Here is a 17257-nt window from a genome sequence, read left to right as displayed (position 1 = left end):
GTAAAAATATTTTTTATCAACGAGTGCCACTGTGTTAAAAAGCTAAATCTATCATACTAAAACATTGCTACAGGTTCTTTATATATACATGTATATGGTTATACGTATAAATAGCTCTTTTTTTGCTTTAAAATTGCCGTGTTGAGGCGTAACCCTTTTTCACAGAGATCCTGAATGTGCACGTTCATTGGACAGGCTAGCTAAGTCGATCAACATTTTCAATTTTGCCGTTTTGGGCGATATTTAGGGTTTCTGTTTTCTTTTTTCCACGTTTAGTATTGCTACATGACACAAATAGATTTTTCATAATCATTACCGTGAAAGAACAATGATTAAAGAGCAAATCAATTTCTTTACAAATACAGACAACAATTTTACGACTTTTAAAATCACTTATAGCGCAGCGAGTAAAAATCATTTAAATATTCATTTGTGTTTATGTAAATCGTAAAGTAAATAAAATGTTTTTCATGGTTAACATAATTATAGAAAGAGAACGGTAGGCATGTTGCTTCGCATTTGCAACGGATTCTAAAATCTGCTTTAAACTGTAGTCCTTTTTTTCGACTTGGAACTGGTGCCAGAATTGAAAATTGAAGAAAAATATAAGATTTATGTCATTCATAATAAAAATATGAACATATTAAGGTAGAGTTTTGCCTTCCGTACTCCCGGTTGATGTAAACCTGACTTTTTATTCATGGCGTAGACCAGATAACGCCAGAAAACGAAATAGCTTGCAACTGAAGCCCGCTCTGATACAAGCAACTTCCAAGGTTATGCAAAGTGTTTGATAAAACGTCTTATAAACGGACAAATATCCAATATTATGTGGAAAAATTATATTTTTCCCCGTAGACTGGTGCATATCCCAAATAAATTGGTACAGGAATAAAATATTTATGACTATTTTCTTGTCCGAATCGAGCAATATTTGTCTTGGAAATGATGCCGAAAATGACGTCAATGTCACGTGGTATGGCCACACTGGCTTTGACTCTGGCGTTTTCGAAACTGTTCGCGAAATTAGAGACCATTTAGGAACATATTTCTATTTATCCGGAGATCTTATTACCTTAATAAATTAATAAAACAAATGTAACCTTTAAACTGTCTTTAATATATTATTGTTATAAGTTTGGCATGTAGTATGGCTCTGACTGACTGTTAATTACAATGTAAAAACACTTTTTACTTAACAAATGCAAGTAGCATTATGGCAAATACAAATAATGTCGATTATTTAATTTTACCCATGAAATATGGTGCTATATCAGTCAAATATATTTCATATTTTTTAAAAATAAATATGAGTTATTAATATGAAAGTGGGCGGAGTCAAAACTCATATTTATTTCAAGGGACTTCTTTCGCCATTTTGTTTGAAAAATCTGATAAATACAAAACAACTTTTTCTTGAATTTTGTTTTGAAAACTATCTAGAATGATAGGAAATGGTCTAACTAAGAAAATTAATCCGAACACCAATATCTTTAATTCAGTAATTAACGCTGTACAGACGTTTAAAGAATTGTTTACATGACGTCACAATGTAGCGCCAAACAGCGCGTACTTACGCATGAATTACTGCGCGCTGTACAATTGCAGTTGGTAGCAAGCAAGGGGTTTCGTTACCATTTTCTTTGATAATGAAATTAAATAAAAAGGTTATTTTTTAGTTTTTCGTGAAATATGGTATATATTTTCACTCAACATGATAAAATGCTACATATTTTCACTCGCCGTACCGGCTCGTGAAAATATGTGGCATTTTATCATGTTTCGTGAAAATATATTTCATATTTCACTCAAACGAAAAAATATCCTCTTAATACAATTTATCAAATTTCTTGATATTCTTATACAAATTGATAAAATAAGCACTAGAATGCCTAACAAATGCATTAAAATGCCCACTGATAAATTGTTGATGTCCTTTTGAATGCACTAGTGTCCTTCTAAAACATTTGTAACAAATAAAATCATTTACTACCTTAAATGTCATACGACTTGGAATACTTGATTTAAAACACAAAGTGTTCACGAAAGCAATTATAATATCTCTAATTATCAGTTGTATGAATTTAATATGATAGTCACACTGACAGTCTGTCTCACAAGCATTGCTTTTCGTTTTGTCTGTTTGACAACACAAGTTGGCAATCTTCAGTGAGCCCATAACGCAGCCAGTCATGCCGATTTCTTAAATGGTAGTTTGGATTATCAAACACTCATGGAAAAACAAAACTAGAGCGAAGCATATGTTTCAATTTTATACATGTATAATAGTAACAGTATAATATACATTTACTTTATGTGAGCTTGGAAAACAGGGAAGGGATGGGTGGGTGTTAATATATTTTTGTAAGAGCACTAAAAAACGTGACCTGCTTCGCCGAAATCCAATGCAGAGAGAATGTCTCCACGTGCTTTCCTGATGACGTAGTAAATAATTGCGTAGACACCGCGTGGTCAGAACCTACATGCCCGGAAGAGTTGCCTCCCATAAGACTCCGGATAAAGTCATAATTATATTTAAAGACTTGCTTGAAATATCTGTACTTATCGGTAGAATTTGATTCAAACAAACCTTTTAAAAGAAAAAATTGGAATTATAAAATAGCTGACTTTGTAAAATTAAATTCATTGATAAGAAGTACAGACTGGTCCTTTATTCAAAACAGTAAGCGTGCAGTTTATTTACGGACAAATTCTTATATCTAGCGAAAAAATGCATTCCATCACATTATGCACTATGATAAACCTTGGTTTAAAAGTAGTATACGAAAAAGTTTAAGACAAAGAGATAGGCTCTTTCATAAAGCATTAAACAGTAATAAAAATACTGATAGAATAAAATATAAGGACTCTCGAAATCAAGTAAATAATATGAAAAAAAATGCTAAAGAGATATTTCATAATAATTTAGAATTTTCATTGCATGATATGAGCAGTTCTTATCCTCGTGAATACTGCAAAATAGTTAAAATGCTAGTAAAAGATAATACGAATGAAAATGTCTCCTCTTAAAAATTGTAACAACACTTTCTCCTTATCTGATATAGATAAGGCAAATACTTTAAACGAGTTTTTTAGTTCAATATCATGTGTTGATGATACATAGATAAAACTTCCACTATTTACTTTTAAAACTAATTCACGTCTTGAAGATTTTATAATTAATAAACAAGAAATTAAGAATACCTTATTGAATCTTGTCACCAATAAAGCTTCCGGTCCAGATGAAATTAGACATAAATTGTTAAAGGAAACATATCGGAATCTTTGCGTGCTCCACTTTGTTTACTTTTTAATCTCTCATTAAATGGAGGAATATATCCCGATTTCTTTGATAAACTGTGTTGGAAAAGTGATGGAACGTATTATATTTAAACATATGTATAACTATTTTCATAATAACTCATTACTATTTTCAAACTCAATCTGGTTTTTTGCCAGGTCACTTAACTGTTCATCAGCTTATTGATATTTATAATCAAATTTGTAAAGCTTTTGACAACATGTATTATATTTTGAGATATTTCAAAAGCGTTTGATCGAGTTTGGCATAAAGGTCTTATCTTCAAATTAAAACAGTATGGAATTCTATGAAACTTTATTTCATGGTTAAACAACTATCTTTATAATAGGTCTCAGAAAGTGTTTGTGTCTTCCTCTTTCTCTAATACTACATTACTTGGAGGAGTCCCCAAGGGATCCGCCCTTGGTTCTTTTTTATTTTTAATCAAGTTAATGGCATTGCCGAATCCCTCCTAAGTGTAACTAAACTTTTTGCCGACGACAGTTCGTTGGCAGTCTTATCTAAAGATGTCTCGTATATGGAAGAAATTCTAAATAAAGACATTATCATAACTACATCATGGTCTAAAACAATGGCTTGTTTATTTTAATCCAACAGAGGTCATGTTCTTTTCATTTTGTAATCGAAATAAACCGAATCGTTTTTTCAGCTTAAGTATGTAGACCACCATAATCATTTAGGGGTAACATTTAGTCAAGGTGGGTCATGGCCTGAACATATATCTATTATAGTAGTAGAAGATTTACCTTATTTTGTTTATACATGTACTATATTTATTTTCATATTGAGTTCATTACAATACTGCTGCAAATCAAGGTTTGGTGCGTTTATTCTAGTGGCAAATTAATAATGGCATATATTTTTTTCCATTTGATATCAATAAGTCATTTTTGATTTTCTTTGTTTGTTTTTTTTAGCTTAAGCGATTTTTTTTTTGCCAGTTAAAATACATGAAACTAATATCGCTTATCATATAACTATCTAAGAATTTCTAAAAACCACAGTTACTATGTTACCATTAAACCAAGAAGATAGACCTTTAGGGGAGGACCCTAGACAATGTTGGTAAAACTTTTGGTCCAACCTTTTTGTATGTACATTATATTTATTTTTAAGATAATGATGTTAAATTGTGTAAATTTATCATGCACAAAATTTATATTAAACTAAACCGAGATAAAATGTATGCCTTTTATTCAAAGTTAAATCAGCAAATTAGTGTATTAGAAATATGTGACGTCACTGTTTTTAAATACAAATTATAGTTAAAATATGATCTGTAAACACTAATGTCCGTGACAAGAAATTTCATAATTAATTAAATACACATGTATTTCTTAGTTCAGAAGAGTCCTTTAGAGTATTAACAAAATGGTGGTATTGAAGGTATTTGTTTCTAAAGAGCAACCGTCGCGAAAGTAAGAGAATTTACATGGTCGGATATCTTGGTGAGTGAGTGAGTGAGTGAATGAGTGAATGAGTGAGTAAGTGAATAAATGATTGAATGAATTGGTGAGTGATTGAATGAATGAATGAATGAATGAATGAATGAATGAATGAATGAATGAATGAATGAATTGGTGAGTGAGTGAGTGAATGAATGAGCGAATGAATTGGTGAGTGCGTGCGTGCGTGCGTGCGTGAGTGAGTGAGTGAATGAGTGAGTGAGTGAGTGAGTGAGTGAGTGAGTGAGTGAGTGAGTGAGTGAGTGAGTGAGTGAGTGAGTGAGTGAGTGTTCTGTAAATATACACATAAGTATTTCTTTATAGACTAACATCATAAGGAACATTAATGTCGAAACATTATTTTCATTACGTACCGTCATGTCATAAATCTCTTCAGTTGAGTCCTTTAAGTTATAAGGCATCCGCAAGAAATAAACAAATGATGGATTGGCCATGTTTTATGAAAGGACAATAATAATGGTTATAACATTAATGGGGGCATAAAAGCAAAGTCAGTTTATGAAAGTTTAAAAAGAGAAAATAATTTATTATGGATAGACTTGCATGCAGTCATCACAATTTCTTAACTTTTGTTGGTTATTTATTTCCCCTGTCTTTAATAGATGTAATAAGGTGTTTTTATGTAAAAGTCTTGTTCTAAGCGACGGCGTTTATGTCTAAATTGAGCTTATACACGATATACGCTTTTGGTTTTGTTGTTAATATAGTTCAAAATCTAGAGAATATGCCTATTTGGAGTTTACATCTACATTCACCCATTGCCCTTGTCGGCCGATGAATATACATTGTATATTGCTGGGATTCATTAATAAATAATATATATTATTGCCTCAAGTTTCTAGCTGCGCATTTTTATTTTCTATAGGCTAGGAGAAATTAATACAAGTAATAATAATGATGATGATGACGACGACGTCGACGATGATGATGGTGATGATGATATAATAATGATAAAATATATTAATAATAATAATAATTATGATGATGATCATGATGAATAAGAAGGAATATAACTGAGATGATGATGCAATGATACGGATAAGATTTCTCAACGGTTTCGTCGACTCAATGAAAATGTATGTATACAAGATGTCACAGGGTGAGAAAATTGTGAAGCCTGACCGGGACTCGAACTGAGCTATCCGGCCTCTTACACATCTTCTTCTCTAAAAGTGAATAGTTCTGAACCGTGATAAAATCCCCAGCTATATTGAAATTTGTCCTCGAGTAATGTAAATTAAACTCTGAGATTAATCCAGTCACGGTCCCCCATTGGGCGCCAAATGTCACAGGGTGAAAAAAATGTGCAGACTGACCGGGACTCGAACCCGGAACCCTGTAATACCTTACCGCGGCTCAACTGACTGAGCTATCCGACTACCATATTTTGAGAAATTTCCTTCTTGCATTTGTTAGAAAATGAAGTGAAAAATAAAACAATGTTATCATTATAATATTAAAATGAGAAATAAGATTTTTTTCTAATCATTATATAAGATAAATGAAAACATGAAAAATAATTGAACATGGGATGGAACTTGTTCTTCATCTTACGATGTATATTTTAGAAATAAATACTAAGTAAAAGAAAAAAGATGTTTAAAACGGAATACTGTTTCTGTTTTCAATAGGCAAGGCTTTTTCGGGATTAATCACAATAGGCATCAACACTTCCCTCAGCAATACCACAAGCATTTCTTCAGATATTCAACCGGAAGTAGAAAGACAAGTTAATTATCAATTAATTCGTCACTCTCGAATAATATACAGGAAATTGGCATTTATTGATTTGTTTATTTGTGTTCATTGTCCGGTTCTGTTTTAACATAGTCACAAACAGTCCAACAGATAACTGAATATATATAAGACGCACATGACACAAACGTTGTTACGTTGTAGCAATTACCTTATATGTAAACTAAATAGCCTAGTTGATAATACGAAACAGTTCATTGTCAGAAGCATATCGGAAGGCTTGAATACAACTACATTTACTAGAGAGTAGAGATTAAAGTCACCGAGTTTACCGTCAACATACTTAGACATACTTTTCGCCCTCAGTTTGAACAAAGTATGTTTTCGTTAGCTTTATTTCTCGCGCATTATTGAGAATATCTAAATTCACATCTTGAAACAAAATACTAAAGGGTTCGTGTTTGGCTGCAATGATATAACATTAGGCACAAACAAACATGTCTGTTTTCCAACCGCGCACAAGTGATCTAACGTGTAATAGTACGTTATCTTGTATGCATATACGACAAACAATAGGTAACGTTTTAATAATATACAATTTTGTCTAAGGTATCGAAGTATCGCAAGGCAAACAATGAGCCATATTCTTTAAGCTTCGACGACTGTACTTTCACGTCAGTTCAATTTAATGTAAAATGCATTAATCTTATAAGCCTGTGTTCTAAAAAATATTTAATCCAACTCATTCAGAATAGGTCACGCATCCATGTTATTTCGTCTTGTTATAGGATGGCTGTAAAACCTGTCAAATATATGATTCTTGTACAGTCTATGTTTATATTAGTATTCTAGGTGAATTTGAAAACAAGGTGGTTTTACTAATCAAGACAATGCTTTCAAAATTAAAAAGAGAAATAAAAGCTTCTGACAATTGTCCCTAAACATATATTTTGCCGATGGTCCTTCAGTGGATTTAAATTTGCAGTGTCTATAAAATTTATCATTATAGATGCAGATTACCCACATTTAAATGAATTCTTGATACCGTCGACAGACTAAAATCAAGTAATTAAACTTAACTGAATATATTATCCTGAAATACATGCTTGTTTTCATATAGGTGCAGTTTACCCAGATATATTTCTATCAGACTGAACAGTTATGGATGCAGTTTACCCAGATATATCTCTATCAGACTGAAAGTTAATGGGTGCAGTTTACCCAGCTATATCTCTATCAGACTGAAAGTTTATGGGTGCAGTTTACCCAGATATATATCTATCAGACTGAAAGTTTATGGGTGCAGTTTACCCAGATATATCTCTATCAGACTGAAAGTTTATGGGTGCAGTTTACCCAGATATATCTCTATCAGACTGAAAGTTTATGGGTGCAGTTTACCCAGATATACCTCTATCAGACTGAAAGTTTATGGGTGTAGTTTACCCAGATATATTTCTACAAGTTTGAAAAGCTATGAGTCCAGTTTATCCAGATATGAAAAAAAATCAAATTGGCTCTCCGATTTGCCTTTGATTGGTTCCCTCCCTTCGTTTTTAGGAAGAAATTTTAATAATAAATTTTAAATAAAATGCGATAATATTCTTCCTGTCGAGAAATAAACAAAGACGGTTATAAAAAATATCTCTTTTGTCTGTTTTTTGTATAAGCAACAATATAAATATAATCATGTTCATATATAAAATGATTGAATAGTAAAAACAATCTTAAATTGCATGTCTACTTTATTGACGGTCATTTTGTTTTCTTATATCAATGATACTTTAATAGCTAAACCATCGAAATAAGTACATTCACATTTGTTATTTTTGTTCTCTTTGAATATGTGATATTATTTTTAATTGAAACGTAAATTTTCTTTAAACATGATATAAAGGAATGTGCTATTACAATTTTTCAAGACATCAAAAGTCCTTAGTTTTCATAAACTAGATACCTTTACATCTTTACATTAGCACGAGTCACTTGCATTTTGATCACTCATTAAGAAGTCAAACTTTGCTTTGGTAAGTTTATTTGTCTTTTCCACCCTGGCTTCTACAACCACTTCCGTCCCGCCAAAAATCATTTGAACAAACACACCGCGATCTTTCCCGCCAGAAAGATCCGGAACGTCCACTTCCAGTTGGCCCACATACGTACATCCGACATCCGTCACATAAAGTGGTTCTTCTTCAGTCGATGTATACACGTCAAAAACTAAAGATATCTGGTCAGCTTCGAGGGGTGTGTAACGTTGTTTGGATTGCGCCTCCCCCACAACAAGCTCCTGTCCCTTTTTAACATGGGTAGCAAACACATCCTTACATTTTATTTTTCCTCCAATCGTTACTTTCTTGTTCGCCGGATGGACGCCATTTTGGAAATCTCGATAGACACGGATACCATACGAGTACTTGGCAATGCGAGAGACAATTGTCACAGGATTATGTCCAAATATAACAGCCCCTTTCAAGACAGCTAAGCCAGCTTCTTCTGGTATGATAAGTCTCTTGTCTGGAAAATTCTTTCGGATAGCGTCTTGAAGTAACGGCGATTCTGAAAACCCTCCAACTAAAAGAATTGAGTTCGTGTTTTCGCTGGACTTCTGCTTAAAGATCTCTTTTACATGCTTTACTGTGTTGTTGCAAGATTCATCGAACCATGACCTAAATATTCCTGCTTCGACTCTCAATTTGTCGCCAGCCCACGAGACCTTGTCGGCATACTCTTTCTTTGTTGTGACAAACTCTTTCAGATTTTTGCCTGTTACTTCTTTGAAAATTTCAGCAAGTCTAACCGGGACTTTAATTGTCTCTTTGGACCTTTCACCACCAGCTCCTTTTCCTTTTACCCCTCTCTTTTTAGTCTCAAACTCTCTAAATAGGATAACCCAATCTTCTTTGGCATCCTGCATGAACTTGTCGAAAACGGATTTGCCCTTCCGTGTATCAGTATCTATAACAAAAAAAAAGGTTTTCTTCATCAATATCTTTAACATACAAAAATTATAACTGTTTGTGACTTATATGCATGATGCTTATATCATATAGTCTGGAACAAACATTTCATGATTAATCGATACTGCTTATGAATTGCGGTTCCTTCCATGAAGCTATTTTGAATGTATTAAAATGGAAAGTTATTCTTACACATAGCTGAAAAGATATCACGATCTTGTTAAGTTGAGACAATATGTTGTTAACGTTTACTCTTGCCATGGAATGACATTTGTTAGTTTTGGATAAAGATCTATCCATGCAACAAGTGAAAACACGAGGAAGCCATAGATGGACAATAGAAAACAAACAATTTGGAAGAAACGCCCAGATGATAACAACCTAGCGAAAAATAAAACGAAATGAGTTGACAGTAATAAACACATAAAAATAAATATATTTCAGCCGAAAAAAATGCATGAATGTTAAATTTGTAATATTGCACTTTTCATCTTCAAAAAAAGAAACAATTGTTTTTCATACCAACAATGCTCCGTAGAAATTTCTCAAACGCCGCATCCACACACGTTCCACCCCACGCGCCACCGCTTGCGTAATTAAGTTCTTTCAGTTTACCATCTTCTACAACTTCGTGGATGGTTATATCAACAGTCCCACCTGAAATGACAAATTGAGAAATGTGAGACGATGTTGATTACGTCCACTACCGTTTTCATCAAGACATTGCAGAATGAAAACTCGTTCATGAAATTGACTAAAACTTTGCATAATCTTAGAATACAGATTTGATAACAGAAACATTATTGATGAAAACATTTCGGGTTTACATTCGGGTTTAAGTTATCGGCCCACCTGAAACCGGCTTAAACGGAAAGTGATAATAGTGATTATATATATATATAGTGATTATAAGCCCTTGCCAACAGTCTAAAAGTCAATATTTTTTGTTTCAGAACTAGAATAGAGTCATACCAGTCTGCACATTCGTGCAATCTGCCCCAGACCGGTCTATACTGTCGGTAGCTCGATTTTGTTATCAATATCACTAAAATGAACTGTTCGAAATTTAAAACCAGACAAATCAATTACACATATTCATCAGGTAAAATGTGAACAACGTTCATTCATCGGGCCTTCAGATTATAAAATTTTGTTCATACGTCAGTGTAAATTCTGTTGCAGTTCCTGACCTATCAATTAACTGAGATATGAGTTTGAACTAAGAGGATTTCTTTATAACCTTGGAGCCTGGTTGTGAGCCGCTGCTTTTACGTAAGAAACGATAACAAACTGACTGTGCCAACAGTACAGTATAGGAGCCGGCTTATTGGTTGCATATTCAACAATTGTGCATCATTGAACCACGATAATCAACTAGTTCTTTGAAGTGCAATAGAAAGCCCCATTATGGCGGTTTGGGGCTTCATATTTTAATGACTCATTGATTTGAAAAAGGGTAACTGCTTGTATTTTGGATAGCAAGAAAAACTCGCGACTGCGGGCTATTGGACCGATGCTGTAAATGATTGAATTGCTTTTTCTTACCTCCAACATCTAGGACCATGTATCGAGTCCCTTTGGTAAACGGTGAGATCTTCTGTGTTTTTGTTTCGGATCCTCCGTGAATTTTGTCGACCGGCAGATTCATACAGAACAGGGACGCAGCCTCTGGTTCAAGGGCGATAATTAGACTTTCTTTGTCGATTCCCGCCTAAATGAATACATGAACAGTTTGTCGTTATTTTTAATTGACTTCTTGTTTTCGCATAAGAAAATTAAGTAAATAATTGTGATAAGTCCGTGGAGCGTCACGTGCCTACAGATGAGTAAACAAAAATTTTGATCAAGGTGTGAATACATATGCAAAACCCATAAGACAATATACATGTTACATGAAACATGGTTGAAATAACACTAACGGTCAAAGGGAAGCAACTTTTACAGGAGTAAAAATATTGATATACGTAAATATATTTCTTTCCCCAGTTCCTTATGGAGTTTACTGTAACCGTATATAGAACTTCTAACTTATTGAGGAAATGTGTGAATTCAGCCGGGTAGCTCAATCGGTAGAGCTGTTGAACGCTATTCCAAAGGGTTAGGATTGAAGACCCAACATGATTGCACATTTGTCTTATCCAGAGTCATTGCGAAGTGCTTTGTGTTCCCATCAAATATCGAAGTGCTGTCTGTGCCGTTCAGAACTTCGAGGGCGAATTCCAATATATTGGGGGAGTATGTCACTGTACAGAACTGTTCAGTTATAAGAGTATTCCGACAGCGCCGGGTTTATTCTGTACACTTTCCAACTCTGTTACACACATTTTAGGACATGTGGATTATAAATGCCTTATAAATACATACTTGAATTATTACATTTCTTAGATTAACATAAATCATGTACTAACGAGGATATATACTACCGAGGATGTGTAATATGATTATGTTATTGCGCCAGCTGAGACATAACAAAATTTTCAATAGTATATCTGACGATACACTAAAATGCAAAAGAGACTAACTTTTTCGGCAGCTTCCCTCATGAACTGTTTGGCTCCATCATTCCATATAGCAGGGACTGTCAGAACCCAGCGAATGTCACCTGGTAATATGCCGGTCATTCTGTATAAGTTAAACAAAATACATTTTTCTTCATTTTGTTAAAAAATGTCGTTTTCTTTCGCACCGACGATTCGAACTTACTATCCCAACGTAGCCGCAAGTGATATTAATTCATTCTGATAGTCTGGATGGTCTCAAAACACGCTGTATTTGATCAGATCCAGTATGATATATTTCTTGAAAATAGTTTAAAAATGAAATATTTTGCATATGTTCTGGCAGCATTTTAAGGATGTTGAGGTGCTTTATTTTATCTGATTAGTGCTTTTCTCATTTAACATCATAATAAAATTTATATTGAAACAGGTTCGTATAGATTTAAGGACGAGTAATTTGAGACTCTCATAAAACTGGGAATGGTGACTTAGTGGTTATGATGTCTGACTCTCAACCTAGGGATCATGGGTTCGACCCCTACTCGCGTCACGGCCATATTTTCTAATATGATACTGTCACTGTTTAGATCCAGTAAACGGAATCGAAATTGAGCTATCAGTCTAAGTTTAAGAACCTTGTTTCTCTCTTGAGATGCAATAAACATGTTTAAATGCTAAATTACAGTTTTGGTGGTTTTCATGGTGAGCTCTTTCCTTGTATGTTTTACCATAGGAACTCTGGAACAGGACCGCATATTGCGGCGCATAAATCCGAATCCGTACCGGCTTTACATATTGTTTGTCCGACCTTTGAATATCTTTTCATATTATGCGAGCGGGTGGTCTTTAATTATCTAATCTCAATTAAATGTAATCTGCTAATATAAAAATCAGTCAAATATACGGTATATTGAAAAAAGAAAAGGAGTGACATCCGCCATTTGCCGCAACGTTCGGCGTAAGTTACCCCCCCCCCCCCCTTGATATGCTTGATTTTTGTTTTAATTTTTCTAGTAATGAATACGAGATGAGTGCCTAAATATTTATCTATGGATCATGTTTAAATATTCCTTTTTTCAGTTAGACAAAATCAGTTGGACCATATTACTAAAGTGTCTGTTTTCTCCATTTTAACAAATCAATACACGAATACGCCCGTTATAATGCCGCCTATACATGTTAACACCTGTACAAACAATAAACCGTTGGACGATACCTGATAGTTGACAAAAATAACGGGAACAAAATTCTGAAAAAAATAGTAATCAATTGTAGCCAAAGGGGAAAAACTCATGCCGAAAACGTTGGGGCAAATGGCGGATGTCACTTCTTGTCTTTTTTTATAATACCGTAAAATTTGACCAATTTTAAAAGAGACAGATTGGGTTTAATTGATAATATATTTTTTGAGTCCATACACTCGGATAATACTAAAAGATATTTAGATGTAGCAGAAACGTATTTAAAAACCGTTACAAGATCGAAAATATACGCCGCAATCTGCGGTCCCGTTCTCGAGTTCCTATGTGTTTTACTACTTTTACTCATGTCTGCACACAAACCCGTTCATCGCCCCTTAAAGCCACATTCAGCCTGGGAAATGAATATGATTTTCCTCAGAGGAAAAGGAATATATGCCTTTTATGAAACAACTGATGAAGGTCATTTTACATTAGTATCTTGTAGTAATAGTAGCCTTGTGTGAATGTGACGTAAATATAACAAAAATAGCAAAACATAAACAAAATGGTAAATTGTCTTCCGTTCAAAATACTATATACTAATATATACTACAAAATAAATTCTTTCTATCTAATCTCTTTACTAATGACTAAGTCGGCGTCCTTGGCCGAGTGGTTAAGGTAGTTGATTTCAAACACTTGCCCCTCACTGAAATATGTTCGAATCCCGCCAGGATTTAGGACTCATGTGAGGAAACATTCCACCTAGCTACGGAACATTGTTGGTTCTACTCAGGTGCTCGCTCGTGCCTGAAATAATGCACGGAGGGGCACCTTAGTTCTTTACCAACCGGTCCAGTAAGGCTGGAATATCGCCAATGACCTCTCCTGTGTCAGTGTGATGTAAAACCCATCCAAAAAAGAACAAACAAAAAACTAATGTCTAAGATGAACAAAATATGGATCAGCAATATGTCAAATGAGTACTGTTTTGGAAACTGTAAATGTAAACCAAGCATAAAAAGCTTTTGGAAAATAAAAGTATGGTACATTTGATGTTTTCATGGGCCTTTGAAAAGGTCAATTATTTTACAGGAAATAATTATCCAATGTCACAATATTCTCATACCCTATGGTAGGTCAAAGGCCCTCTACACAGATAAATAAATGTACAGTTTAGATTATTGTCATCAACATCATCATCATCATTGTCATCAACTTTGTGAACGTAGTCAAAATTCATAGCGTCACCATGATTATAATAATCATCAACAACAATCATTACATAATCACTATCCGCCATTATTTAACATAAAGAATACCTTTTATTAAGTGTTTCCATGAGGTGTTTTCTTAGATATTTGATTGATATACTAAACACTTGAAGGGCAGGCAACATACGTCCTTTGTCATCTGGGATCATAACGTCTCTCGTTAAATGATCACCCTATTAAAGAGAAAAAGAGATATATCACGTCTGATTTATTGTATGATTTATTGCAACAATTACTAAAACCAAATCCTTAGTTATATCAACCTACAGTTTCTCTTCGTTTTCTCATTTCGTTCGGGCCAAGTTGTTAAGGAATCTCTAAACCAAGGGATCGAGGTTTGACAAGATCATGGGTTCGAGCCCAACTTGACTGTTGCGAATTATTTTCTTATATACATTTGCTTCTAGACTTTCAGAAATTGTCTAATTTAGAGCCGGCTTTTTATAACTTTATGCTGTTCTTGTAGATAATTTATAGTGCATGTACCTAAACCGCTTGCTACCAATTTCGATAAAATATAGAACAAACTTACACAAGGTACTTAAGCTTCTTGATAATCGACATGGTCCTTTTATGAAATATGTTTCAAACTGACGGGTGTGGCGTGAACAATAAATCACGTTAGTACAACAATAAATAAACAATGTGTATGCTTCTTAATATTATATTATACAACAGAAAAACTATGGAAAAAAATCATGAACCAACAAATATCTTTAAAAGTCTATATAAAATTTAAACATTATAAGAAAATAACGGCTATTTATTACCCAGGTCGAGGAAAGAAGGTAATTGGTGTTTAGGTAGAGCATCGGACGCCTATTCTGGAGACCGTATGTTCGAATCCCACCAGTGATGAATTTCTCTGCCAACTTTTAGAATCAGCATTGGTTCAATTACTGATAACAACACCGTGGAGGCAGCCATATAACATCTTAAATAGACGTGTACGTCTATTAATCTGGACAAAATCTAATGGTAATTTTAGGGAAAATTTAGAAATAGATACTGACTGAATGAAAACAGTGAAGACAATGATCTAACGGCATGATCGTGGTCTGCATTGGCAGCATTGGTAGATTGAGTTGCCGCCAATAATGAAGGGCTTGTCAGTCTCAAACATTTTAAAATACGGTGCAATTAAAGGTTACGTAGGTAAGACTATAGATTTCGTCTTCGACAACAAAACCACACCAGAATGAGTTCATTTCCCATCTGGGAGACTGAATTCATATTTTTCAAATGCGCGAGTTAGGTCAAGTGCCAAGAATAATCAGGGGCACGTGATTTCTTTCTCCTTCAGTACAGCTTGTGAATCATCAGAAAACTAAAATGTATGTGTTGATATCAAATCGGACTCAAACCACGAATGAATAAAGCCCCTACGTGAGCCTACTTACCGCCACCTTGTGTAGGAGCATTTTGAATCGCCGGTAGTAGTAATATTTCTCATGGTCTCCTTCACCTGCTATTTCTGAATATTGTTCTTCAGCTTCGTAACCAAAGGCAACGATCTCTTTCTTATTATCAAGAAGAAGAATGGTTGGTGTTTTTAACGACATGAGTCCGGCACAGCCGGACACCCAACTCGTATTTGCTGCCACTTTCGTTGGATCTGTTTCATAGTCATGATTAAAGGAAAATGCGTATCCAGAAAATGTTGTCCCGAAGTCGATAGCCGCCACAACTACTTTTCCACTTTTACTCTTCCTTTCCCCTTCTTTACCACCTTTCGTTGCCATGGTAATGTTGCTGTTAAGTATCTACCACTTCACTCATGAGCTAACCACGAATATAATAAAAAAATGACAAAAAGAAACATAATTCAAAATGCAATTTCCGTGAATAGTTATATTAGAAATTGGGAAATAAAAAGCACAATTATCAAGTTTCAACAAATTTATACCGCTAAATCACTGTTATGTATAAGGCGAAAACGAAAGTAGGCGATGAATAAATTTTGTATAAAGTAACACCAAAAACCTGCACTAACAATCTGTACAAGTCGAGAAAGCACAATTATTAAGTATTAACACATTTATACCGCTAAATCACTGTTATTTATAAGGCGAAAACGAAAGTAGGCGATGAATAAATTTTAATTTTGTATAAAGTAACACCAAAATCCTGCACTAACAATATGTATAAGTAAAGATTAGAAAATAGATAACATTAACTACACTCCGTTATCATTTAAACAAAATAAACTTACTATAAAGTTTCATGCAAATACGAAACAAACTTAAACGAGATAAAAGTGAATACATGTACCATTTATTAAAAGTTAAAATAGTACACACTTTCTGTTTTAAAAACCAGTTTAAAGCACCTCCATTCACATACGACTCTTCATACAACTTAACCCCTCACAAAAATATCTTACACAAACTTCTTTTCTTCAAATCGATCCTTTTAAAAGCAATATTGATCGCCTACTTTAAACTTCCGGGTACACTTTACAATTAAGGCTAATGTTCACGTGACAATACATGGTCAATATATAAGTCACTAAATATAGTAAATTATTTTATTCTTATTGTAGATTCTAATTAATTAAATGTACGAGTTGGTGCCTTATACTAGGACATATACCCGTTTACTATAATCAAAAGGAGGTTTTTAAGCATGACTTACCATGTTTAGTTATGTTTAATTTGTTAAAAACTCGGGATATAATCCTTTACACTAGATGTATTCAAAAATAAACTTACCCAAATTGGATCGAAATCGAAAGTAGCTTTCTATTCATTTAAATATACATGTATAATAATGACACTCCCTATAACCGACTTTTTTGTAGTTTGATGTCCAATCTTTTCAAGGAAGATAAACATCACGACAATAAATGCTACTACTTTTCA

General features: G+C 33.9%; 1 protein-coding gene across 6 annotated transcripts; it reads right to left on the bottom strand.

Annotated features, from left to right (window-relative positions):
* Positions 1-8115: 8115 nt before the first annotated feature.
* Positions 8116-17246, bottom strand: LOC132732029 (heat shock 70 kDa protein 12A-like). Of its 6 annotated transcripts, none has more exons than XM_060718370.1 (7): positions 17108-17246; positions 15797-16178; positions 14445-14569; positions 11966-12065; positions 10989-11154; positions 9966-10100; positions 8116-9441 (listed from the first exon to the last, which is right to left on the bottom strand). In XM_060718370.1, the coding sequence occupies exons 2-7, from the start codon at positions 16136-16138 to the stop codon at positions 8456-8458; spliced, it is 1854 nt and encodes a 617-aa protein (XP_060574353.1). In that variant the 5' UTR covers positions 16139-16178; positions 17108-17246; the 3' UTR covers positions 8116-8455. The 6 variants fall into 6 exon arrangements, with proteins under 6 accessions (XP_060574353.1, XP_060574350.1, XP_060574354.1 ...); XM_060718367.1 differs by having other exon boundaries at positions 17031-17168; XM_060718371.1 differs by lacking the exon at positions 17108-17246 and adding an exon at positions 16780-16924.
* Positions 17247-17257: the final 11 nt, after the last annotated feature.

The sequence above is a fragment of the Ruditapes philippinarum genome, unplaced genomic scaffold (assembly GCF_026571515.1).
Source record: "Ruditapes philippinarum isolate M1 unplaced genomic scaffold, ASM2657151v2 ctg305_1_1_1_1, whole genome shotgun sequence".
NCBI classification, from domain to species: Eukaryota; Metazoa; Mollusca; class Bivalvia; order Venerida; family Veneridae; genus Ruditapes; species Ruditapes philippinarum.
The sequence above is the reverse complement of the archived record's forward strand: the minus strand, read 5'-3'. Positions and strand labels throughout refer to the sequence as shown.

Excerpts from the sequence above, each read along its gene's own strand:
- LOC132732029 (XM_060718370.1), bottom strand. The coding sequence starts at position 16,138 with ATGGCAACGAAAGGTGGTAAAGAAGGGGAAAGGAAGAGTAAAAGTGGA. Across the intron at positions 14,570-15,796 it reads TGCTCCTACACAAGGTGGCG|GGTGATCATTTAACGAGAGA; the intron begins GTAAGTAGGCTC and ends TCTCTTTAATAG. Across the intron at positions 10,101-10,988 it reads CATGGTCCTAGATGTTGGAG|GTGGGACTGTTGATATAACC; the intron begins GTAAGAAAAAGC and ends TTGTCATTTCAG.